The 26,741-nt window shown below is 36.6% G+C and overlaps 1 protein-coding gene across 1 annotated transcript in view; it reads left to right on the forward strand.

Annotated features, from left to right (window-relative positions):
* Window positions 1-9,058: 9,058 nt before the first annotated feature.
* LOC127443789 (heparan sulfate glucosamine 3-O-sulfotransferase 6-like) overlaps window positions 9,059-26,741 on the forward strand; it is a 30,279-nt gene continuing 12,596 nt past the window's right edge. Inside the window, exon 1 of the mRNA XM_051702690.1 lies at window positions 9,059-9,761. Within this exon, the coding sequence (XP_051558650.1) occupies window positions 9,259-9,761 (503 nt within the window). The 5' untranslated portion in view covers window positions 9,059-9,258. The remainder of the gene's footprint in view (window positions 9,762-26,741) is intronic.

A 26,741-nucleotide genomic window follows, 5' to 3' on the forward strand; every position in this document is an offset into this window, starting at 1 on the left:
GCAAAAATGAAATTGACGTATCCTTACGTAGGCGCAGATCAATGCGAAGTAGAGGGTGCATCCGCATCTGTAACTGTTGTCACCTTGTACTTTTTGCTGGCAGCAATTTTTCTCAGTGTGCGCTTGTCTTTCAAGAGTTTATCGTAAAATGCAGAGCAGTCCAGTCCAAAATTAAAATGTACGCCATCATGACTGTTACACTGAGTCGAGATTTATCCGATTTATCCGGCAGTCATTAATGAGAACACACACTCCACAGATGCAGATGTCTCAGGCAGGCATAAAACAAACTCCACGACCTTTGCTAAGACTCCGAAGTTGATGGTCTTTCTCTCCAGCTCACGGAAAATGTCTGTCCATCTCTCAGACACAGCCATCTTGTTCATGTTCTACTTAGTGATGCGATGAGTGACAATGTTTTTCGCACAAGCCCACTCGTCAAAGAGCATGATTTCGTCAATCAAACGAATCGTGTTTGAGGATGCTCTGAATGTCTTTCTACTCTGGGATGTCTCTCAGTAGGGCCCGATCAAGTTTTTCTGTGTTCTCCAATGAGCGGCTCCAATTTTGGAGGTAATCCACCAAAGCTGAATAAAAGCTTCTCACTGCACAAAAGAAATCATCCACTCGCATGTCACCAGCTTCCATGGCATCCAACTGCTTTTTAATGTCAGAGAGTATGAATGATTCCTCCAGCCTGGCCTGCAAGACTTTTCTCAGGTCATGAGAAAAGCCACTTCTGTGGCTGATATGTGGTCTTGCTCTGCTATCTCCAGTGCATGGTTAAAAGTGGCTGTTTGCTTGAGTGCGAAGCCAATCCAAAGTTTAGTGCAAGGATTGCTGAAAATGTCTCTTAGAAACTTTGGCCTTTTTTCTCGAGAAAGAAAGTATGCACGCAGACCATTGAAAATGTGTAGTATTCTTTCTAGAGCTGGACCAAGAAAGAGGAAACGTTTGTTGCCATGCTGCAGTAATTTCTGATAGTCCAGCCGCACAAAAGCAAGTATGTTGCATATGACATTTCAGATTTGGTGCAGGCAGAAGAAAATTTCGGATCAGACAATTTCTTGATTATTTTCGCAGTGCAGTCAACTGACCGAAAACTATGGCCATGCACAACAAAATGATAAGCATAAAGTCCTTCACTTGCGTGCACCTCGTCAGATTCTGAACTTTGCTTCACAAAAAAATCGCTAACACTTGATGTGGCACACTTACTTTTACCAGCATCCACAGGATTTTTTGTATGAACATGCTGTGCGATGTCGGTGCGGCCTCCATGAGCGATGGAAAAGTGAGCTCCACAAATCTCACACCTCACTTTACTAAGCTCTGTCTGTGACTCCTTTTTTAGAAATGTAAACTCTTTTTGAAGTTCCACGCTTCCTTGACAATTTCATCTGTGTGCTCTTTCAAATTGAATGACTGTTCAAGAAGTTCACTAACTAATCTATTGATATGGGATTGCTATTTAATAGTTTAATCCAATCATTAAAAAAAACATGGTGGGATAGCATTGGTTTTACAAGCCGTATCCTTGGCAACCTTTGATTAGAAAATTCACGTGACTGAGAAAGCCGCAAAGGTGATAGAGAAATTTTAGGGTTACTAGAAAGTGCTTAAATACGTGACGTCTGGCCACCCTACCCTAACCCCTATTTTGTGGTCTGGTTCACAAATGTAAAAGATTATGTTAGAGGTTACCCAGGAACTTGCTATTTTGCCCATGAGAAAAGCACTTAACCTCAGGTTGCTCAAGGGAACACTGTCCATGCAATTAGCGTACGGTAATGACAAGCATCTACTAAATGGCACATAACCAGGTAACCAATCCACAACTCTACAAACATTTCAAACAAATTCTGTTCCTCAGCACCCTGTCATGAATCACTTGTCAAATCTTTCTGTGATGGCCCAGAGTTATTCTCTCACATGGAGCCCATTAGATGTGTTTCATTATCATGGCATGCCTTCAATATACCATCAATGCAGGCCAGTGTTACCTACCAAATTCAACAATCTGAAGACAGAATTTAAATGAGTTTTAATCTAGTTTATGAGAATCCACTGCAGGACATAGCTTTGAAGACGGCTAACTGAATATTGAGACACGCCATGAGGTCACCCACCCAGTTTGGAATAAAATAACTAAATAAAGCAACCCGGTCTCAGAACAAGTTGAAATAATAGTATGAGATTGTGAAATCTTGGAAATTGTACGAGTTGACTTGTAAAAAACGTACTTTTACTCCCGTAGAGAAAAGTAAATGAGCCAATGAATTATGTTATTATGATTTTTCTGAAGTTTAAACCTGAACCCAAACCTAAATCTAACAATAATGTCTAACCTCTTACCCAAACCCTAAACCTAACCATGATTTTAATAGACCATTTCAAGAATGTAATCAAAAACAAAGGAATTAGAACGGTTCAAATGTATTTCCAGATCCTCTCAACAAAGTCTCTTTTTCAAGGTCAGTCCACTCGGCGGCCATCTTTGGAACACTCTTGGGCAGTTTGGGCAGCTATTTTTTAGGAGTGCAGCTCCTATCTACTTGAATGGGGAAAGACCGAAATCTCCAAAACAGTTGGTCAAGATTACAATAAAAGAACATATTTCAAATAAGAAGTTAAATCTGACAACACTGTATGGTGGGGTGAGCAAGAGGCGGACACAGGTCGTGTGGTGTCAGGCCTCAGAGAGGCATTTATTCAAAATGTCCAAAACAATGGGTAATCTGGGGACTTCATGGTGAAAAGGGCTATGTGAAGGAAGAGTAGTGAAGACAGGGGAAGTTCCAGGTGAAAGTGGGCGGGATCCCGGTGGCCATGTGGTTGCGGCTTCACTCGAGCAGCCAAGCTTCCTTGTGCCTCGGAACTTGAGGGGAATAGCGGACCGGCAGCCTGGCCCGTCAGCCGCGACGCATGCTCCAATCCCTGGCGTCGCATCTAACTCACGCCATGGTTCCGGGGTGCGGGTCATGTGACCCATCTAACTTGGACTAGACCTTCCCGCTCTGTTCCTGGACCTGCAAAGACACCAGAAGGTAGAGACTGGTCTCCCAAGGAGAGGCGTGCTCGGTGTTTAAAGGCAACTGTGATGAGGCTCTCCATTGGGTTCAGGTGAGTCCCTTCACATGCAGCCAAATGGGAAAAAGCCACCGCAGGTGACGATGATCCACGGGAGGGGCGTTGTTCCATCACAACTGGTATAATAAATTCTGCATCTTTAAATAAAATTATGCTAAAAAATTCAGTTTTACCATCTTGTATAGCTAATGTGCATGCGCGGGGCTTCTTTTCTACATCCATTGACCGTTGGCTGCCGTTGGGCATTCTAATTTCTCCCATTAATTTTAATAGAAGTGGCCTGTCTCTGCTAAATTGTCTCTGTTTTGACACTCAGGAAATGTTCTGAATGTCTTTGAATGGTCTATAGGAAAATAACTTTAGTGGGCCACGGAAGAAAAATATCAACGTACACGTGCATCATATGGACACTTTTGGAGCGTCTCACTTTGGTTACATTGCGGCATAAACACAGCATTTTAGGCCACTGTGTCAAGTTAAAAGTAGTCTGAAACTTAGAGATACTCATCTTTAGATCCCTGCATTCGGAATTGCGCTCCATCCAGCTGTGTTTAAACGCAAGTACATGTTCTCATCTTGTACTGTCGCTAGTGTAAATCAAGCCTGAGTGTGGTTTGTTCTCTGTACAGCTGCACGTTGCCGATACAGCTGGAGTTTCGCTTACTGCCCCCTGCTGAATGTTGGTGGAACTTCAAGCTAAACTTGCTCCAATGGTAGGAATATTCCTTATATTGGTCTGGGGACCTGATTAATTGCATATATATTTTTTAACACGTTATTTTTATATAATTCATTGCACTGAATTAACATGTTAAAGTAGTGAACAAAAAATGTAAGCTTCTTCAAAGTTGCCACTCTGTCTAGATTCCAGCTCTGCACTCATTAAGTGCATCCTGGGATGAGTCTTAAACAGTATTCAAGGAGTTCTAATGAATGCTGGACGCTTGTTGGCTGCTTTTCCTTCACTGTCTGGTCCAACTCATCCATTAAAAAACTGAATAAAAATCTTAGTTTGGTATAGAAATGTATGTTTCTGTTAAATCATTTCTCACATTGTTTCAAAACCAGTTTTATTTGAAGCTACATACAATTCTGTATTAAAATAATTGTATGGTTTGTTTTTAACTTAGTTTTCATTATATTTATGTGACATTTTACAACATTTCCACCACACGACAATTATGTAATTTTGGCTTGAACAGAAGACGCTGAGTGGACAGGTTGGCAGGTCATCAGTCATGCGAATGATGCGAGTTTGTGGGTGGCAGCTCCCTGGTGGTCCACCTCAAATATGTAGCCATGACCATTTCTCTCTTCTTTTCGAAAACTGGCAGTTTTTTCTAGATTATTTGATACAGATTTGTTTTAAGTGATGAACAGTCTCTCTTGTGCTGTAACTCAATCTCTCAAAACATTATTGTTTAGAAGCCAATCACTGGCTGTTGTAATGTGACATAGTAAGGGATAATGTAACTTCAGATGGTCATTATCGCAAAATAATCCCTGACAGGTTGATGGAAACTGAAGGTCTTGTATTGCCCTGAACAGGTTTATTCTGCGATTATGGTCGGCTCACTGTACATTATCCTGCGTATTACTTGGCCACTTACCAAATAAATAAATAGACATGAAATATTGGTTTTAGTTCAAATGAATAATGAAATAATAATGTTACAATGTTATGGCCTTTATACAATCAACACCATATCATTTTGGAACTGCTGTCACAAAAATTAAGTCATTACCCTTACTTAATTGAATTGTAAAATGTGGGATTAGGTCAAATGAATGTACTATAATAGTTTTAACTCAACTTCATTAGGTTTGTCAAACTCAGTTTACAAATGTTTATTTAATACATTTTCTTATGTTGGTCCAACTTTATTTATTTCATTTTATTTATATCCCATGTAAACATGCCGGGAAATGGAAATCCCCTGTCCAGTTTCATCAATGCTACATTAACACCACAAAAAGTATTCATGTAGTCCTAACTTAAATGGATTAAGTAAACTTCCATTTTACAAATTTAAATAGATAGAACGCAATTAAATCAAGTTGTGACAAAATGTTCAAGAATTATGGTGCTTTAGTTCGTTTAATGAAGTAAATTGAACAAACAGCAAAAATCCTTTTTTTTTTTTTTTGAGTGACTCTAGAAACAGTTTTGGCACTTTTAAAGAGGTTTTAGTTCTAAAACTATAAAATATTGCTGAACTGTAAAGGCATAATGAACACATATTATAAAATAATACTGAGTTTGACATAAGGGTCCTGTGGAGAGAGTGACCTCTCCTTTAGGGTGAAGAGAGTGGCAATAGTCAGGCAGTGTTGTTTTTAAACCCTTGCTACAGGCTCCGTAGAGTCTGGACCATAATGACACCTGTCCTATAGTGTTAACAAGACTGTAGACTGTCAAGAATGGATTGTCTTGTCAAGATTGTCTTTTCAATTCTAAGATTGTCTGAACAAAATCAAATGTAAATTTACTGGGGGAAGACAGTTATGACAAAGATATTAAACAGGAAATGAGGCTGTATCTCAGCAACACTTTGGTCTAGCGAAACAAAACCTGGTATGCTTCACTGGGACCATGATCTGAGGATACATGCCTAGTTTGGTGACAGCGCCACATATGGGTCAAGAAAATATTGATCTGAAATCTGTCTAATCTATCTTGGGTCATACAGAATCCGATGATACAATTTTTCCATGATCGGTCGTATCGCTTGTCCCCCATTTTGAACTGTAACGTAAACTGATGAACACTTTGTCATATTGAAACAAAACTCGGTAGGCATCATCGACACCATGTCCTGAGGGCACCTGAGGAGTTTTAAGACAGCGTCACCTAGTGTTCAGAAGATACAATCCATTTTATAAGTTGGTCATTGACAAATAAGATTGTCCGAAGTGATAAAAACAAGAAATCTAGTTTAAAACATACATGTCAAGTTCATAGAAGTCAAATCTTTGTGTCCATACTGGTTTTATACATTTTTGAAAAATATTCATAGCATTTCCTACAAAAAAAATAAAAATAAAAAAAATAAATAAAAAAGATTTAACGACTTTAAAAATGTCGTGTGGTGTAACCGTCATGTAAAAGGTATTAAAATACTTTCTATGCACCTTAAATGCATGAGAGTTTATGCAACTTAATCATTATATTTTAAAAATGTTTTCAAACACATTTTTTAAGGTACAAATATTTTTTAGTCAAAAATATTGTTTTCTAAGGGTTGCTCTATATGACCTAAACAAAATGTGCTTTTTCATAAAAACGTCACAATATAATTTTTTGCTTTTTAAACTCCACATACAGTCTTGAGGGTCTAAAGGATTTTTAATGTATTTTTTATTTTATTATTTTTTTTGTCACTTGACAACAAAATGGCAACCTACATGCACCAAATGACTGATTTGGCAGACAAAAGTTTTAGATAATAATTTCAGAAATGCAAATTTATTAAGAAATAATAACAAATTATTATTCTGTACTACCCAGGCCGACATTTATTTTTTCAAGAATGTCAACTTTTAATGAGACTTTTTTAACTGTCTCCAAACAGTTACACATGATTTCTTTTTTTTTTTACTTTAATGTTTGATGACTCCTGTTTTACTCTCTGTTCAAGCTGATGAGCCAAACAATCTATGGTATGTAAGTTTCACATGTTTATGGCACCATCTAGTGGTTATTTGTGAAAGAAGTGGTTTCAATGTTTATATCGATCTATTTAAAATTGCAGCGGTCTTGCGTGAAAAGTGACTCTTATATTGGGATAAATGACAGCTTATTTTAATAAAGTAAAAGTGGCAGTAATGCTTATACTGTTATTGATATTTTAAAATGAGTATTTGCTGAATATAAGTAACTTGTGCTTGGTTAAATTTTTGTATATTATTTTATTGAAAACCCCCCTTTGAAATCCATGCATCAAATATGATACAACAGGCTTTTGAGGTTTGTCTCTCAATCACCATTACATTACATTCATGCCCACCACAAAAAAAAAAAAAAAAAAAAAAAAAAAATATATATATATATATATATATATATATATATATATATATAATAATCACAGAGATTTGAAAATTCTGACATATACATTTTATAAGATATATTTAATGTGTGAACTAATATTTCTGTGTATTTTCATATATTCAGCCTGTTCTGTCATTATAAAGATCTCATTATTTTACATTACAAGCTGTGATGATGTTATCTTACAATAAGTTCCTGCAACCCAACAACATTTTTTTACACTTTCCCTTTTTTAAATGTCAGTATAGTGTTTGGTGCATAAAATAAAATACATATGATAAAAATTGTTTATTGAAAAAAGAATATTTTATTCATATTGTATTTGATGTGCTGGATTGAACTGTGATACATTTCAGTCCATATTTATAGAGCAAGGAGAGGAAGTTGTCATGGCCAAATCCTCAAACATTTGGTATCTCTGAAAAGCCCAGGGACTCCTGATTTACCACTGTAGCATGTATGGGCTAACAAAAACTTAAATAACAAATGTCCTACACAAAAAAGGAATTGCTGGGCCTCAGGAGGATAATGACCTTTAAAGCCTAACGTATCAAACATGATACATAAAAAAGCATGTCCAAACTTTTTACAATTTCCTTTTATAGTTTGTCTAATGCTACTAAAAAGAGTTTAATTATAATTTTCTGACAATTCTTTCATATGTCAGGCTTTACAGGGTTAAGCCTAAGAAAAGAAATATCAAAATTACATTGAACTCAGTCACTGAAAATATGTTCATCACAGAAGAGGTGTATTCAAGTAATTATTCTGTGTAAATTGCATTTTTAACTTAATATGTCTGGACAAAAAACAAAATGGTCACATCCTTGACACAAGTATGCATATAACTTTTGTAAAAAATTTACAAAGCTTGTTGTCTTGGTCTCTTTATGTTCCATAGGAAATATGGATTGCAAAGATACCCAGGGGCGGGGCCAGAAGGGTGGCATGGGGTGGCAGCTGCAACCCTTAAAATGAGCTTTGCCACCTCAAGTCGAGATGATGCACTATGACTTAACCCATCCATGTTGCGCATGGTTCATAACAACGTTCACCCTCCCCTCAACCAACCCCAACCCCAACCCCAACCCCACCATCAAACAAAACTCTGCCGCAGACAATCACGCAAACCCCCCAACCAGCCCCCCCAAAAAACGAAATTACTGGATGCAACCCCTTACTCAACTTTTGCCACCCCGGGCTAAAAAATCCTGGACACGCCCCTGAAGATACCCCATTTGTAATTTTCGGCTATAGTGTTTATTCGCATTTTGAATTTCATGGGAAACTGTTTTAGCTATTCCTCTTAGAAACTGTCCAATCTTTACAAAAATCGCCTCAGACCAAGCCGCATAGAAATGACCTTGCCAAATACAAAGTTGACCATGGCGACCGCTGTGCTTTCTCTGTTTGATTTACTAAATCTGAAGTAAAGGGACAGTTCATAGACTGTCTCTCCCCAGTGTGTGGCCTATAAAACAGGTGTTGCTCACTGACTGACCTCTTCATCTGTGTACATATATGTGGGTTAAAGAGTACTGACAGGGGGCTGCAGTCCACACAGCTATGTCCAAGGAAAGTACGTGCCATAAAAATACCAAAGATAACATTTCACTCCCTCTCTTATGCACTGTGAACTTTGACCTGTTCTTTTCCTAACCATAAGAAATAGGCTCTCTGCATAGCAACGATTTAGCAATAATTAATGGATTTGTAACTGCTTAAGTAGGTAAGTCATAAAAGTAATTTGAGCAGCGAAGCAAAGGGGTGGGAACTCGCAAAGCAGGGCGTGGATACGCAACAAAACGGGTGGGAGAGATGAATGGGTAACCTTGCGCACCCCGTCAGGGAGACCTCAAGGCAAAGGACTCATATTAAAACCCGGAGGTAACGGACCTGTCAAACTATAGGAGGCAAAAAGAAGCATCTTATCTTTGGATTCAACAAAGTCGGACATATGGCCTTCACTTGATTTGCTGATTTGGTCACAAAAAAAAAAAAAAAAAAAGAAAAGAAAGAAAAGAAAATCTCACTAAATGTTTAGTCTAATTGTTCTTCTACCTTTAATACGGCATGATTCCTCCGTTTAACATTTTATTTCGTGCGAAGCAAAGACACTCATGGGATGTTGGACAACGAGTTTCAACTTCGGACACCTGAAGGCGCACTCCAAAGTGTCCTTTTTCTTTACCATGATCCTAATATTCACCTATTTATTCTATTGCCTCACTGGATACTGCGATTCCATGCCGACTCCACTGTACGTCCATCAGAGATTTAGAAGCAAACTTTTCCCGAAGGAAGGGAAGAAGCTTCAGCCGGACGCGCACTTGAACGTCTCCATCTTTCGCGAGCTCCCCGAGTCCGACCAGCTGGACTTTGATGCGACAGACGGGGAAGATGAGAGACGGCAACGCGGTTTAGGCTATGAAACCATCAACAACCTGTCTGTGTCAAACAACTTTGGGACCAAAGAGTTTCCCCAGGCGATTATTATCGGCGTGAAAAAGGGGGGAACGCGCGCGCTTCTGGAGTTCCTGCGCGTGCACCCCGATGTGAGAGCCGTGGGCGCGGAGCCGCACTTCTTTGACAGGTTCTATGACAAGGGTCTCCAGTGGTACAGGTATGTCGTCTGTTAAACGTTCTGGAAAATAGGGTATTTATATATTATCGATATTTATTTGTATTTATTTGGGATTTTGGCCATTTGTGGTGGTGCATAAGAAAAGCAGTCAGGGGCGTTCACACCGAACGCGTCCTAGCGTAAAAAAAAAAAAAAGAGGAACCACGAATGCAGGTGTCTCGAAACGCGTTTTGAAAAAGGATAGTTCACCCCAAAATTATAATTCTCTCATCATTTACTCACCCTCATGCCATCTCGGATGTGTATGACTTTCATTCTTCCGCTGAACACAAATGAAGATTTTTAGAAGAATATCTCAGCTCTGTGGGTGCATACAATGCAAGTGAATGGTGGCCAGAACTTTGAAGGTCCAAAAGCACATAAATGCAGCACAAAAGTAATCCATATGACTCCAGTGGTTTAATCCATGTCTTCTGAAGTGATATGATAAGTGTGGGTGAGAAACAGATCAATATTTAAGTCCTTTTTTACTATAAATCTCCACTTTCACTTCCACATTCTTTTTCTTTTGTTTTTGGCGATTCACATACTTCATGCATATTGCCTCCTACTGGGCAGGGAGGAGAATTTATAGTAATAAAGGACTTAAATATTGATTTGTTTCTCACCCACATCTATCATATCACTTCTGAAGACATGGATTAAACCACTGGAGTCGAGTGGATTACTTGTATGCTGATTTCTGTGATTTTTGGACCTTCAGAGTTTTTATTTTTATAAATACTTTGTTTGTGTTCAGCAGAATAAAGAAAGTCATACACATCTGGAATGCCATTTTTGGGTGAACTGTCTCTTTAAAAGTTGTAGTTCATAATAAAAACGCTGCTCTCCAGTGCAAAAAAAATAATAATAATCATAATGGGAAACACCTCAAAAAGACCACCTAGTTGAGGTGAGGTGTGCTATTGCTATTGCTTTCTAATCAATTGTGTGTGTGTGTGTGTGTGTGTGTGTGTGTGTTGGGGAGGGGGGGGGACACACTTGCTACTGCATAGCAGTGCATTAATAACCACTCAGAACACCTTAGCAACCGAATAGCAATGCCACCCACAAAACAACACCCACCACAGCACCACTCACTATTTATTTTTATTTTTAGACAAATTTAAATATATTAATTTACTTATATTTATTTGGGTATATGGCATTTATAAATACCATATTTATTTATTTAATTTTTGATGGGAATAAAATGTGGCTGTGAGGGATATACTTACCATCTTTTCAAAAAGCTATCAAAAATCTCCTAGATCACATCAAAATTTTCCACAGCTCATGTGGTCTGGAATTTTTTTGTCTTCTGAAATGTCTTGGAAATATATTTTTTCAGTGTTCAATTTTGTCAGCAGAATCATCCAAAAACACTTTAATCCTTTAATGCATGGCAATTTTACCAAGCACTCTTACATACTGGTGTTTTTTGAGAACACTTATATCTATCAAAAATGGATGTACAAAATGCACAAATAGTGTCAGATTTTAGTATATAATAGTGTTTTATTTTTCATAAATCAAAGAGATAATGCAACAAATCAGGACAAATCTAGAACAGGATTAATTATTTTCACACTGAAATTTCATTAGATGCAACTGGCTGTCAAACACATATTAAGCTACATATAACACATAATCTACACATAAGATACACATCAGCTACACCTAAGTTACACATATGTATTTTCTCAGGCACTTATTGAGTCTAAACAGATACACAACTTACATAATTTCAGTTGTACACCCAAATGACAACAGTCAAATCAAACTGTTCATGTGTTAAACTTGCTATAGTTTATTTTATATGTCAGCTAGCAATGTCAAATGTAAATCAAATCAATCACTGAAACATCAGCGGCACCTTGAGTAAGAAATAACAAGTATAATATGAAAGTGTTCACGCATATGGATATGAAATAGATATGAAATAATCATAACAAATATAATTTATGGAAATGCGGGGGAAAAAAACGACGCTCTTACATATCTCGGGTCTCTAAAGACCTTATACACTTTTGGTACATAAACCATTATATACAAAATTTGTTTGTGTTTTGTGTTACACTATTTATGAGAGATATATTGAGGAATACTAAAGAGGTGTGGGCACAACCCAAAAAATGGATGAGGTACAGGGGTGGAATGACCCAATGTATGCATTTAAGGGTTAAACAACTGTACAACCCATTGAAGAGACTGTACGTCTATTTCTCACAGCCTTGTTATTCCCATCAAAAGTCAAAGATAGCACTGCTGTGAAAAAGGTCTATTATTTCTTTAACATGTTTTTGACTAACCAAACAAAGACATAACAAACAACAAATTAACAAAAGAACTGAGACAGCACACCGTATAAATGCTACATTTATTCATCAGCACATGTACAGTAGACTTTGCCTACATAATGGAGAGTAAGTGATAATAAGTGGCAATTAAGTCAACACCACATGTCTTATCTTGTAGAATAACTTCATTTTATCACAGAGGCAACAGTGAAATTTATGGAGACAGCACGATACTCTGGCTCAAGAATTGCTGAAATGCATAAACATATCTGAGGTGCATAAAAGTTTATGCAGCCTGCGTAATGAAGTTTTCTAGCAGGGAACATTTAGTTTAATTAACTAATCTTTAAAAGGGTTCACACACTAAGGCGTCTTTATGTGTGAGTCTGATTTGCAGATGAAGGTTATGTTTTACATTCAGTATAACCTCTGTTCAACAGTTATGCATATGTCTGCAAGATTGGCCATTGATTCTTCCTCTCTTTTTATGTCACTTGGTTCATTAATATCACCTGCCAATAACCCTCCCCTTAGAGCCATGTCCCATCGGCAGGACATTCAACCCTCTGTCAATAAAATGACTATCAGTGCTGCTTCTGTCTCTCTCATCTCACCGTCATCCAGTTAGACATCAGACGAATGGAAGTGACGTGGACGTGGACTAAACGCTTTAGTCAGCAGGGAAAAACAGTGATCATTGCAAACAATAAAATGCAACTGAATGTGTTAATAGCAAAATAAATAGGCTTATTACTTTCCGTATCTAGGCCATTAAAGGCCGTGCATCCAATCAAACTCTACGGCATTTTAGTGCATATTCATCTGCCAGATGGTAAAATGGCTAATACTAACACAATATTACATCTTGATTTCCAATGTAAACCACTGGACTTGTTATTGCAGGGAAATACATTATGTGAAATTATTTTAGATGGTTAAAGATCAGTTTCCTCTCTTGTGAAGACAGACAGCTGCAAAGTGACTTTATAGGTTTGTTTGCAGCTTTCTTTCACGCACACTCAGACACACAGAGTTTTGTTCCAGTGGATGGCCACTGCCTTATGTAAACAAACCACCCAAGTAAGAGATTTTTGAAGAGTATAATTCAATAACAGCCTTGTCAACACCATGAGTATACTGTGTGTATGTGCAGATGTGCAGATGTGCAATGACAGCTGAGCTATTGTGCTTGCCAGCTGGGAGCTGACCATTGAAAGAGCGTTGTCACAGTATTGCAGAGCATGGTCACTGTGCACGTGATAGGAAAGAGTGAGTGTGTTCAGAGAGAGAACATACCAGCTTTTCTCCTCAGAGATCAGGTGCTCATATACTTACAGTATAATATCGGTATATTGTACTTATAAAGAGGTCTGTGCATCTAAAGACTGATTCTATTGTAAAATTATATACATGGCAAGCAATATTGGTGATGTATAATATAATATAATATAATATAATATAATATAATATAATATAATATAATATAATATATTATATAGAAACACAAATTTGTTTAAAAAGTATGATAAAAATTGCAAAAAAAAAAGAAAAAAAAGCAATGAATTAGACAAATCAAAACAAAATAAGTGGGCGTAGCATGGGAACTCTAAACAAAACTAAACGGGGAAAAAAAAAAAAATTCTGTGGAAAAACCCCCCAATAAAAACACTGAAAACAATTCAGTTCTGAACATTTAGAACAATGTAATTAATCAAGAGCAGGAGAGGTATCACTGAATCAAATAATAATAAAACTGAATCATGACCAAATTTCAGATTTCGTAATACGTCATTAATAATTGAAATAATTGTTCTTACGTTCTGTCTGCGTAATTTTGATTGTATTGTCCACATATGTATATATGTGTCAGATGGATGCTTTTTGAGCGTCTCACTGGTTTTCAGCATTTTTTAAGACGCTGTGTCGAGTTAAAAGCAGTTGAAACTTTGAAAATCTCAAAATCTTTGCATTCTGTTGCTTGTGAGGTTTGTTGAGGCGCGCTGACTACCCCCTGCTGACGCAGCTTGTAAAAACATGAAGTTTGTGCTTTGTAATTGCTCCAATGGTGGGAAAATACATAAAATACGACAATGGTCAGGAGGCATGATTAATTGCGTAAAAAAATTTATACAATTGTTTTACGTGTTATTTTAATATAATTAATCGCACTTAATAAACGCATTAAATATAATTTACTCACCCTCATGCCGTCACAGATGTGTATGACTTTTTTCTTCTGCAGAACACAAACTAAGATTTTTAGAAGAATATCTCAGCTCTGTAGGTCCATACAATGCAAGTGAATGGTGGCCAGAACTTTGAAGGTCCAAAAAGCACATAAAGACAGCATAGAAGTAACTCACATGACTCCAGTGGTTTAATCCATATCTTCAGAAGCGATATGACAGGTGTTGGTGAGAAACAGATCAATATTTAAGTTCTTTTTTAGTTTAAATTCTCTTTCCTGCCCAGTCGGTGGCCATATGCACAAAGAATGTGAATTGCCAAAAACAAAAGAGGAAGAATGTGGAAGTGAAAGTGAAGATTTAATGAAAAAAATTACTTAAATATTGACCTATTTCTCACCCACACCTTTCATATCACTTCTGAAGACATGGATTAAACAACTAGAGTCTTATGGATTACTTTTATGCTGAATTTATGTGCTTTTTGGACCTTTAAAGTTCTGGTCACCATTCAGTTCTATTGTATGGACCTACAGAGATGAAATATTCTTCTAAAAATCTTCGCTTGTTTTCAGCAGAAGAAAGAAAGTCATACATATTGTGGGATGGCATCAAGGTGAGTAAATAATGAGAGAATTTTCATTTTTGGGTGAACTATCCCTTTAAATCATCAGGCCTAATTATTATAGAATAAATTTTAAAAGATCTTTAAACTCTTCTGTAATCTTTGTACAAAATAAATTGCTGTCATGTGTGGTCAACATGTTCTTCTTAACATGTCCATTATTACATGTTCCTTAATTTAGTTCCCTATTCCATAATAATTTTTCACCCCCACTCAGTGCAGTTACCCGACATTGGTAGCACATTTTCACGACTCTATAAATCACTATCTGGAATAAAAGTCACCTCTCAATCAATGATCTGTGCAGACTTGCCGCTTATCGATTCCTCCGTAACCAACGTTATTGCACTTAAGCATGGGTACAGTTAATTAACCTGTGCATATTCAATCTTGCTGACAAACTGCTGTTGCCCTTTTCAGCTCTTGACATTCTTTATGGTGCTCCAAGGTGTCGGGTTATAAACATTTATGCTTTAAGAGCTGTTTTCTAAGATAATGGTTGTGTTTTGCTGTATGCTTATTTCCTTGTGAGTGTTGTGTAATGCAGTTGGCCTAGAACTGATGAAAAGAACAACAGTATTTAAATGGTTGTTGATCACTAAGGCAGACTAAAGTAGACCTCAAAGGAAGTGGAAATGGTCACGTCATAGTAATGCTCAAGGACTGTCATGACTCAGTCCACTTTAGCTGTAATAAAAGTATGGCATAAATAATGACCTATAGGCTGATTCTCACAAAACCTGTCAAGGAAATGTCCTGGTCATATTTAACCCCAAAGCAATACAGTTTAAAAAAAAAAATGCCTACATTTATGACCATACATTTATTTTCAGAACACTAAGCACATTTTACCCACCAATTCTCATTACCATAACTCTGGACATTTTACTTTTAATATTCGCATTGGTTTCAATGATTATTCTTATTACATTTTACTTTTATTTTTGTACTGTATTACCACAAAATATGATGCTGTTGTACATTTATTTTTTAAAATAAAAAAGTGAAAATTAAAGGAAGTACCAACAGAGTACTACTATGATATATAAACACTTTAGGGTTATTTTTTTTTTTTTTTTTTTTCTTCATGTTTGTGTAATGAGAATATGGGTAAAAAATCTTAATGGCCCTAAATTTCTATATGTCTTCATTTTCTATATGCAAAATATAATTTCTTATTTAGTACTTTTTATTTTAAAGTAAAATAGGACCAGGACATTTTCTTGACCAGATTTGTGAGAATCATCCAGTTATGTACAGGTATAGTGATAAATAATGACATTATAAAATAAAACAAAACACAACAAATTAAAATAGCCTAAACTGGATTAGATACATTATAGTTCAATTAAACAAATAAATATTACATATAATAAATATATTAAATATAAACAACTGAAGTTACATAATTTATACATTTATTTGATATATTTATGTAGTTTTATTTTGACTATATTTATTAATTATGTCTATATATGAAAATAAATTGCAGAACAAATTAATGGCATCTATCTATCTATCTGTCTGTCTATCCATCCATCCATCCATCCATCCCTGATGCTAATATATACATTACATTAGATTACACATTCAATTTTATTTTAAAGCCATAAATTTGATAATGTCAAAGTGCTGATTTGACAGACTTGATTTCCCATATGACCATGGTCTCTAACATTAAACTAGCCATTGATTGATCAGGGTTGAGGGTAGTGGTGTGGAAGAGCCCATCACCGCACACATCAGCATCGCAGTACAGAGATAGATGTGTTATCTATATCCTCAAAGTATAAGGTTGGGTATGGTAGTGACAAACAGGCCATGTTTGTTAGGAGCGATTGACAATAATCACGTACTCAAGCTGTTTGATGCATCTCTCGCTATTAATTAATGCCAGCACTGTTTAAACGGGCCACTGAACAATCTTAATAGATTTCACTGATACCAATGAGAGATCTACTTACCCATTCAGATGGAGCAACTTTATACATTTGCTCAAAGGGCTAATCATGACCAAGGCCAGGAAAAGGTGACTGGGAACAGGTGTGCTATTTACATAGCGTCAATGTGGACTTAAATTCAGCAGAGTGATTGTACTTGACTTGTCCCATCAAACATCTTTTAATCAATTCACCTGTGTTTACCTTTTTTTCCAGTGGCGCTACTGATAGCACGTTGTGTGAGCAGCCTTAGAGACTCTAAATCAATGATAAGCGTGATTATCATTACAAGTCATAATAATTAGTACAAAATGGAGAAATCGTAAGACATAGTAGGAGATGGCTTGGACAGAAATGGTGGACGTTTACTCCCATAGAGAAAAATAAACAATCAAACAAATAATGTTATTACGATTTTTCCTAAGTTTAACCCGGAACCCAAACCTAAACCTAACCCTAAACCTAACCATGTTTTTAATGGGAAAATCACTTTTGTGTACCACGGAAGAAAGAAAACATTGGGTTTGGAACGAGACGGGAAGCGTATTACAGGTTATTATTAGCAAACATCAATCATTTGTATCGCATAAATTAATATGGAATTAGTAACCAAATGTGTTTACTGACGTTTCCTTTCATAATCCAAGTGTTGGATAGGAGACTAGCTTAAATTTGGTGCCAGTATTGTATCGATTTGAAATTCTGTTTGTTGATTGGTTGGTCTCTATGAGAATAAAAGTCATACGAGCCAAGTCGTATGATATCTTACAGTTTCGCCATCTCGTACGAATTATAATAAGAAATTCCAGTTTCAACCAGTCTTCAGAGGATTTTTAATTTCAAATGTAAATCTCTAAAGGTACACATACATACCCTGTACATAAAAGAGTTTTAGATGCTGTCAGTATGTTGATATTGTACATCTCATTGTTATTCCAAGCATACACTTTACATACGAATATGAATGAGATCACTCAGGTTTGGCAGCCATGTTTACCAATGTTAGACCTTTTTATGACCACACCTGTCTGTGCTAAAAGTATGTGAGAAACATGTTTAGCTTTGTTTTGTGGTTGTGATTGCTTTATAATGTGGTTAGCTGGATAATCATTCTCTAAGAAACAACGATTTGCACTTAGCGTCACCAAGCATAGGTGTTTTGCTAGTTCTTTGTTCAAACACAATCATCATAGGCGGTAAGCGTAAGTAACAGTCAAGGCCAAGAGCAAGAAAGCTTTGGCTTGTCCCAAGTTGTTTTCCAACCCATAAATTGCATAGATACTTTCTTAATTACTTGTTTTTGATGCATGGCTTCTCAGCAAAAATGCCTAGTCTTCTACTTCTGAAATATACTTCAGACATTTCAAGAGACAAGCCCAGACCATTTCTTTGAATGTTACCCCTCCATCAAGCAAAGTATAAGTAATCAGGCAATCAAAAAATGGGGTTTCAACCAAATTACACTTTAAACCTCCAATTCCCTCAGTCACTGCTTGTGAATTGGCTTTCTTTAATGTTCAGCTGAAGGACTAAAGACTTCTGCTCAAAGCAGAGGCTCAAACTCCAGTTACTGACTGTTAAAACGGCACATACTGTTAACAGTTAACCAAGCCAGGGATGTGGTTTCCTCCAACCCAGTCTTAAAGGTTCATTATGCTGCTACACACTCCATATTGAGTCAGTTAAAATTCTGTGTGGTGCAGTTTTGAACAGATTTCCATTGTACAATGTCTTCACTGTTATATTTCTTCATATGTGCATTGTAGGTTCTATAGGAGCTATAGATGTAAAGTATCAGGTCGGATATAAATTGACATCTGATATCAATTGACTTTGATTTTTTTTTAGCTTTCAGTTCAGTTAGCAATTACAAATTTGCCACAGAATTAGTATTCATTATATACACTACTGTAACATATACTGTAGTTCATTATAAACACTACACTATTATATTTTTCCCATGGTCCTCTTGCCAAACTTATACCATATACCTTTTCTGATGTCAAGCTTTTGTGGGCATTTAGCAGTATCCTAATACTCGACTGTTTCCAGAAACAGTGACACTTCCTGGATCCCAGATGCATTTAGGACAAAGAGGGTTTATTTATAAAGTGCACATACGATTTGATCCTAAATACTATGGATTTGATCAGTGGCGGATTTTGGCATAGGCAGTAAAGGCAGTAGCCTAGGGCGGCAGTATTCTCTGGGGCGTCCCAATGAGACATGTCGTGCCTCTGCATCAACTAAAGGTAGCTAGCAAGGTAATTACATTATTCAGTAGCGTGTCAGTAATTCAGTTGTGTTTACAATAGTGTAGCTTTCTTACCAAAAATGGTGTAACATTTAAACCGAGACATTCATCAAATGCACTTACCTAAACCGTCCTCTCTATCTCATGGGAAGTTCGTAACATTTTAGTGAATTGGTTCATTCGTACAGTTGATGCAAATGAAATGGTTAAAATAAAGGATTCACCAATTCAATTATATGCAGCATTGGGAAATCCAAATTATTTTTGTGAACTGGATTGTTCAGAAAGTTATAATGAACCAGTGCAAATAAAAAATTCACTGATTTACTTCAGCCCCTGCTTGGAAGTCATTGCATCTTCTCTTTTAAGTGAAATATTTAATTGCAACTGTTATCACTATTTTTTCAACCCAGTAATATAATAGTGTGTTAGCCTTTTAGTTGTAGTCAGTATAAATTAATGTTCAATTTAGTAGTCCTAATTTTTAATTATTATGAGTTTATTTGTTAACTTTAATGTTGCCTTCCTATTTGTTTATTGCCACCCTTATTGAGATTGTCATTGTTATTGTGCCAGATAAATTGTGTAGAATTTCTAGTGGATCTGTAGTAGAATTAAATTATATACGTAATAATCATTTGATAGTTCAATTATTACAAACATTTTCTTCCTTTAATAGCTTCAATGTCTTTTGGTCTGTTAAAAGCCTGTCCAGGCCAAGTTATATTCAAATTCACAAAATAAAAAATAAAATGTGACCAATAAATAATTTCATGTAATAGTTAACATTAGTATACAGTACATAAGTCTTTTTGATTTAATTGTGGTTTTTATGTATCTATTTTTGTGAGGTGGTGGGATGCTCATGTCTGATCTCTCCTAGGACCACCATTGGATTTGGTCTTACGTTAATAGTGGATTTATGTAACAAATATGGATTTATTAAAGCAGAAACTGATGTAAAACATTCTTATACATGATTATGACATTGATTATGAATATGTGATTTAATAATGAATTACTGATTAGGTTAATGAGTGGAATAATGAGTTAACAGTTATAGGAAAATAGTAACGGCATATTAATTAAAGAAAATTCATTTTGTGGATAATGAGCATTTTATCAATCACTCATTGGTACATTTAGGAAATTGTCATACGTTCACTGCATTATGTGCACTGCCCATTTGTATAAAGTTGAACTCTGCTCAACATTGTCACATCGCCAAATGATCGCTGTTACTGGGAATCAGCAACTGAATGTGAATGACTTCCAGTTGCTTTGTCACTGCAAATCACTGTATTTGTGAACACCCCTTAAATGTGAATGTACCATAATATGAAATTAAAAACTTTATTATTGCTTTCAAATGTCAGTTTTGCGTAAGGTTTATGTTTTCTTTCATTATGGACCTTATTCAGGTTAGACAACACATTTTTTGCAATTGAAAATGTAGCTTTGAGCGGGATAGACATACAGTTCGTTCAATGGGTTGTAGCATTAAATACCATGGTTTTGATCGTTCAGCTGTCTTAACATTGAAAACAGTGCCAAGTGGATGAAAAAAAAATCCAGAAAACATGGGTTGTGATAATTAGATGTTACTTTGCACATTTAGATAGTACAACCCATTGTACTGTACATCTATCCCTCACAGTGTCGCTTTCATTCATGAAAAATTAAGTACGGCTCAACTTTGTCACTGCATTTTTTTTTTTGCGATTTAAAAAAAGGCTGTGAGGAATAGACGTAAAATACCACGGTGTCTACCGTTAAAATTCCAGCGGATGGAAAAAATCCAGAAAACATTGGTTGTGATAATTAGATGCGACTTTGGACATTCAAAATATAGCTTCATTTTTAATCGCGAAAATTGAAATATGGCATCTACCCCTTTAAGGCAACATGATTACACAGGAAGTCGGCATGTTGTTTCCGAGAGTTCCAGGACTCTAGAATCTAGAATTTTTTTTGCTCCAGTGTGTTTATTAGTGTGTCAGCAGTGTGGGAGACCTGGGTTCAAATCCCACGTTAAAACCAGGAAGTAATCGTGTTCTTGTAATCAGTGAGGTGCGCGATTCGAAGGTTGCATTTTTCCCACTAACATTACATTTTTACTCCACCGATGGCTAGGTTTAGTTTTGGGTTTGGTTGGGGGGTACAGTTTATAAAATATTCATTCCTGTTCATTGTATTACAGCCTGTATATCTGATAACAAAACGCTTCACAACTTGTTTTTGGTGCCCCTCTGTGGACATTACACCCGGAAAATGGAGAAGGATATAGCTGCAGGCATTGCTTCAAAAAGGGGCGGGAGCTCCAAACCACCATTAAAGATATAGGGAGCCCCTAACATTACACTTACCCTAACCTTAACCATGAGTGGAAGTTACGCCCCCTTTTGGAGTAACCACGCTCCCTTCTGGAGTAACCCCGCCCTCTTTTGGAGATTCCGCCCCCATTTTGAGGTCTCCAGCATGCAGCTATACCTACTTGGGAAAATGGAGCTCACATGTGCCCATAGGCCCAACAACACTTACCGCTTTGGCCACTGGGGGCAGTGTTTCAAATTTCGGTCAGCACAGAGCGATTTCAGCGAAAGAAAAGTCAACCTACTGTTTCCGATTTCAGTGTGAGATCAGTCTGACTCAGGTCTATCCTGTGTCGTTTTGCAGCTGAGATCTTCTTCCTTTTTGTTATTTCCTGTGACTTATCATTAACAATTTATCAAACACACTGATCTGAAAATAATGATAATTAGGAGCTTCAGAAACAGACTAAAGAGCTGTAAGGAAAGGAAGGACATCCTGTCAGGACTTGAAGAGACTTATGAGGATGTAGGTGATTAAGTCCATCCAATGAGAAGCTCTTTTGTCTATTTGACATCAAGACTCTTAAGCATGCAAACATGACGTGGCTGATGAGCTGCCACCTAAAAATAGTTAAAAAAAAAAAAAAAAACATTGCATAAGGTTGTGTGATCATTTTCAAGATAAGGACCAAACAAACTCAATTATTCAATTGGCTAGCACTACAGATGTTAACCAGCTGATAATGTTGTGTTTTAATATGACAATTGTTGTCTTTCACGACTATTGTCTTTTCATCTTTGGGTGTGGTCATTCTACTGCCGGTTCAGAGATAAACCCACACAAACACATACACACGCTCAGAGCAACAGCACTGATTTTCCCACATGATAGTGAGGGCAGAAGGGTAATTAGCTTCTCTCTCTTGCGCACACACAAACTACCCTTCTCCGATTTGCTGCTAGCCTGTTTCCTGTTAATACGGGACCTCCCCGCCTCTTTTGAGGATGTGAGCATTTTAATCTCAGTTTCTCCTTTGACCTCTTGCTTTCCTGCATCACCACACATGTAGGCGCCCACACACAAACACCTGGGTAGTTGACACATAACTTGTGGACTTTCTTTTATCAACAAGATTTAAGTTAAATTTGCATGTGCAACATGATTTCATTAATATTTCTATGTATGTTAGTATAGACAAGAAAATTTATGATATTGATCTACTGACAGCATCTAAAATGTAAATCATTTTAAGTATGAACAACTTTAGAGATGTACATTTTTTTTACAAATCTTTACTGAATTTTTGAATGTTGAATTATTGGAATTAAATGGTTAATTTTATTGTTCAGTACCATCACATTTATTTAATGCAGTTTAAGCATTTACATAATTTGACATTATAATGGCTTCATTCTGTTCTGTATGATTTCTGGTGCTGTATTCAACTCCTTTCAAAGAAACAAGACTGAACTTAAAAATGATAAAATAAATAAAAATTCTGTAATTATTAAATCATTTAATTTTTTCTTTTGTTTGTTGTGGGACACAAAAAAAGGTTTCAGAATAGGCTGTGGTTTAAAAACATGACTATAATTGTTTTTTGTACTGCTTTTTATAACTATAACAATAGTGATTAAATTATCTGCCTGTTTACGAAATATTTAAGCACGATTAATAGCAAAAAAACTGTAGTTAATCGCAATTAATCGCAATATCTTTATAAACAAAATAGTATTTTTCAGTCATCCACACCAAACCTACCCCACCAACAGAGCTGATCTACAGAAAATGAACACAGCACACCTCAGTTCAAATTATGCACAAAATATGGTAGTTGTAAGTGTATTATTACAGGATTTATTAGCTTCTTTTTATGGACTTTTGACAGACATGCTAAAAAGTCTGCACTGTCATTTGCAATTGACAACTCTGTGTAAAATACATCAACAACTCCTTTTAGACCCTGGTCACAATTGTAACTGGTGGGATTAAATGGGTTAATGACAGTGTAGATTACCTGCAGTGTTCCAGCAATGTCTTTAACTTGACTAGTGAACTATCAAACAGAGACACTGGGACAGAACCTTGGAGACAGCAGCAGGGTTTCCGTTGGCCCGTAATCAGTACCACCGCTCCATATACACATATTACGCAGTCTGCGTAGGGCACCAACTCCCTAGGGGGGCACCAGGAACTCCACCGGCTGCCCTTACTCGCACGCTATATGTTATTCAAGGCCCGGTAGCAGTCGCGGAACACAGATGATCGCTTCGCGCTTGCACTTTCACTTCGCACTCGCACCGCGCCTTGCAATGCAATATATATACAGGGTTGGGAGGGTTACTTTTGAAATGTATTCCACTACAGATTACAGAATACATGCTGTAAAATTTAATTTGTAATGTATTCCGTTAGATTACTCAAGGTCAGTAATGTAATCTAAATACTTTGGATTACTTCTTCAGCACTGGTAGATTTTTTTCACTTGTTTTGACTATAAAAAATCTGCCAGTACAGTAAGACAAAATACACATGTTAAAAATACATTCACAGAAAACCTAAATATCTTATGCTGATCAATTAGGTTTATCTTGTTTTAAGGATTTTTAGATATTTTTACAGGAAAACACAAAATACAAAAATTATTATCAAGAATACGATTTTTGCCCTAATATCAAAGGTCTTACTAGAAAAAAGAAATTATGATCCAGACATGAATTTTCTTGTTAAAAAAATATGATCGTGCCTGGTAACATGTGCATGTGAAATGGCTAGAAATAGCATTTTAGATTAGCATAAAGCTGACAATTTACAAGTTTTATTTCTATTTCTTCTTCTCCAAACTTACTTCAAACGTACTTCTCTGTCTGCTCGTATGAATGTAACACATCATAAGAAAGTGTTTCACTGCTGTTCAAATGCACTTTGGATCGCATCATTTATATGTATAAATGTTTTCCATCTGAAAGGACTAAATATTAAATGAAACAAATGACAATAAAATGCAAAGTAATCTCTTCAGTAATCCAAATACTTTTTGAATGTAACTGTATTCTAATTACCAATGATTTAAATTGTAACTGTAGTGGAATACAGTTACTTATATTTTGTATATTAAATATGTAATCCCGTTACATGTATTCCGTTACTCCCCAACATTGTATATATATATATATATATATATATAGTATACAGTATACAGTATATAATAGTATATTAACACAAAAATAGTTTTCACTGTATATTTATCCACCATTAAAGTTTTTAATATTGTTGAAAACTGGTTAGGTTTAGGGGTAGGGTTAAGGGATCAAAAACACCTATAAAATAATACAAATGTAACTACACAAAAACAGTTTTAGAGTATGGCATTTCACACATCAGGGTCATGTCAACTTCCCAAAAGTATTTAATGTCAATATGAGTTGAAAGCTGATGCTTTACTTTCTGCTTCTTGTTCTCTTGAGTGTTTCTGAAATGAGTTCAGCCTTTAAACGTCATTATTAACACATTTTGCTATTTATATGATGGAGCAAACTCTTGGTGTCCCAGAAGACAAATGTATAACTTATTTTAGAGTTCAAAATACTTTAACTCGGTTGTGTCTCGTTAAGTATTAACTTTGTTTCAGATGTTTTCCCTAAAATTAATTTGGAAAATAAGAATACACAAATGAGACTATTGTTGACATAGAGTAAGAGGGAGAATTTTACGAGAAATGTTTGAGTTAAAATTGAAATCTCTGACTTTCAGTTAGAAACTTTGGTGAATCTGAATACAGTTTGAAACAATGAGCGCGTTTACGTGCACGTTCTTACACTGTTTATGCGTAATAAGCCGACAACGTGCGGTCCTTTAAGCACAATAAACTGTGTTCCTCTATCAACGTAAAGGCCATAAACGGCTAATGAATAACCTGACTGACACGGATAAATTTTTGCTCATAACACCGATTTCGTGTGCTATGTTCTTACCGGTTTATACAATGTGTGCACGTGTTGTACATGCCTCTTCACGGTTTACCGTCAAAAGTAGAGAATAACGCGATAATTTCAAATGTCATGTATACGTGGATTTCTTTCCTTGTCAAATTTTTTAAATACGCTGATTTTATTGAGCAATCAGCATGGGGGGCCTGGGTAGCTCAGCGAGTATTGATGCTGACTACCACCCCTGGAGTCGCGAGTTCGAATCCAGGGCATGCTGAGTGACTCAAGCCAGGTTTCCTAAGCAACCAAATTGGCTGAATAAGTCACATGGTAGAGTCACATGGGGTAACCTCCTCGTGGTCGCTATAATGTGGTTCCCGCTCTCGGTGGAGCACGTGGTGAGTTGTGTGTGGATGCCGTGGAGAATAGTGTGTTCTCCGCAGAAACGTGCTCAACAAGCCACGTGATAAGATGCGTGGATTGACAGTCTCAGACGCGGAGGCAACTGAGATTTGTCCTCCGCCACCCAGATTGAGGCGAGTCACTACGCCACCACGAGGACTTAGAGTGCATTGGGAATCGGACATTCCAAATTGGGGAGAAAGGGGGAGAAAATCCCGCCAACCCCCCATGCCCCCCCCCCCCCCCCAGTCAGCGTATTGGTGTGCATGTAAACGGGCTCATTGATTGTGTTAACATGCACATTCTTACACTTATTATGCTTAACAAGCTGACTAAACATGCATTTTCCTTTATTGGTGTTAGGTCATAAACAGCTTTAGAACTGTTGAGTTGAGTGTTACAATTTCATGTTGAATGTAAACACCTTAACCGTTCTTACCAGTTTATCCAATGTATGCACGTGTTATGTGAATGCCTCTTCATGGTTTGACGTCAAAAGCAAAGAATAATGCGATTATTTCAAATGTCATGTAAATTTGTCCGATTTTTTAATTAAGCTGATTGTTGGGAGTAAATAGCGTATTGGTGTGCATGTAAACACGCTCATTATTGGGATCTCTTTTGAAGCTCTAGAGGAGATACAAGTGAGATTACTGGGAAATTGTCTAATTTTCGCATTCTAAGAGATCTCTTTTGTGATTTTTCTTTCCTAAGGGTGTCTTTTTGTCCTGCTTTCTGACTCTTTACATGTATAAGCAGTTTTATGGTGCTTGTCTTGTGTTTCCAACTGACATTTAATTGCTTCCCACAGTTTCTGGAAGCTTCCATTTGCCTGTGTAATGACACGCCTGTGTCCTAGCTGCAATCTGAATGACAAGGCCCTGCTGTCCTCTCAGTGCTGTGATTAGATACAACCTGTTTTTAAGGACTTTTGGTGGATTTCAAACAGAGTCTTGAGAGTGAGGGACATTGTTTTACCCTGCTGAGCTTGTTTGTATAAATGTCTAGTGGTTTCTGGATGTACAATATAT

Source organism: Myxocyprinus asiaticus, chromosome 7 (genome assembly GCF_019703515.2).
Source record: "Myxocyprinus asiaticus isolate MX2 ecotype Aquarium Trade chromosome 7, UBuf_Myxa_2, whole genome shotgun sequence".
NCBI classification, from domain to species: Eukaryota; Metazoa; Chordata; class Actinopteri; order Cypriniformes; family Catostomidae; genus Myxocyprinus; species Myxocyprinus asiaticus.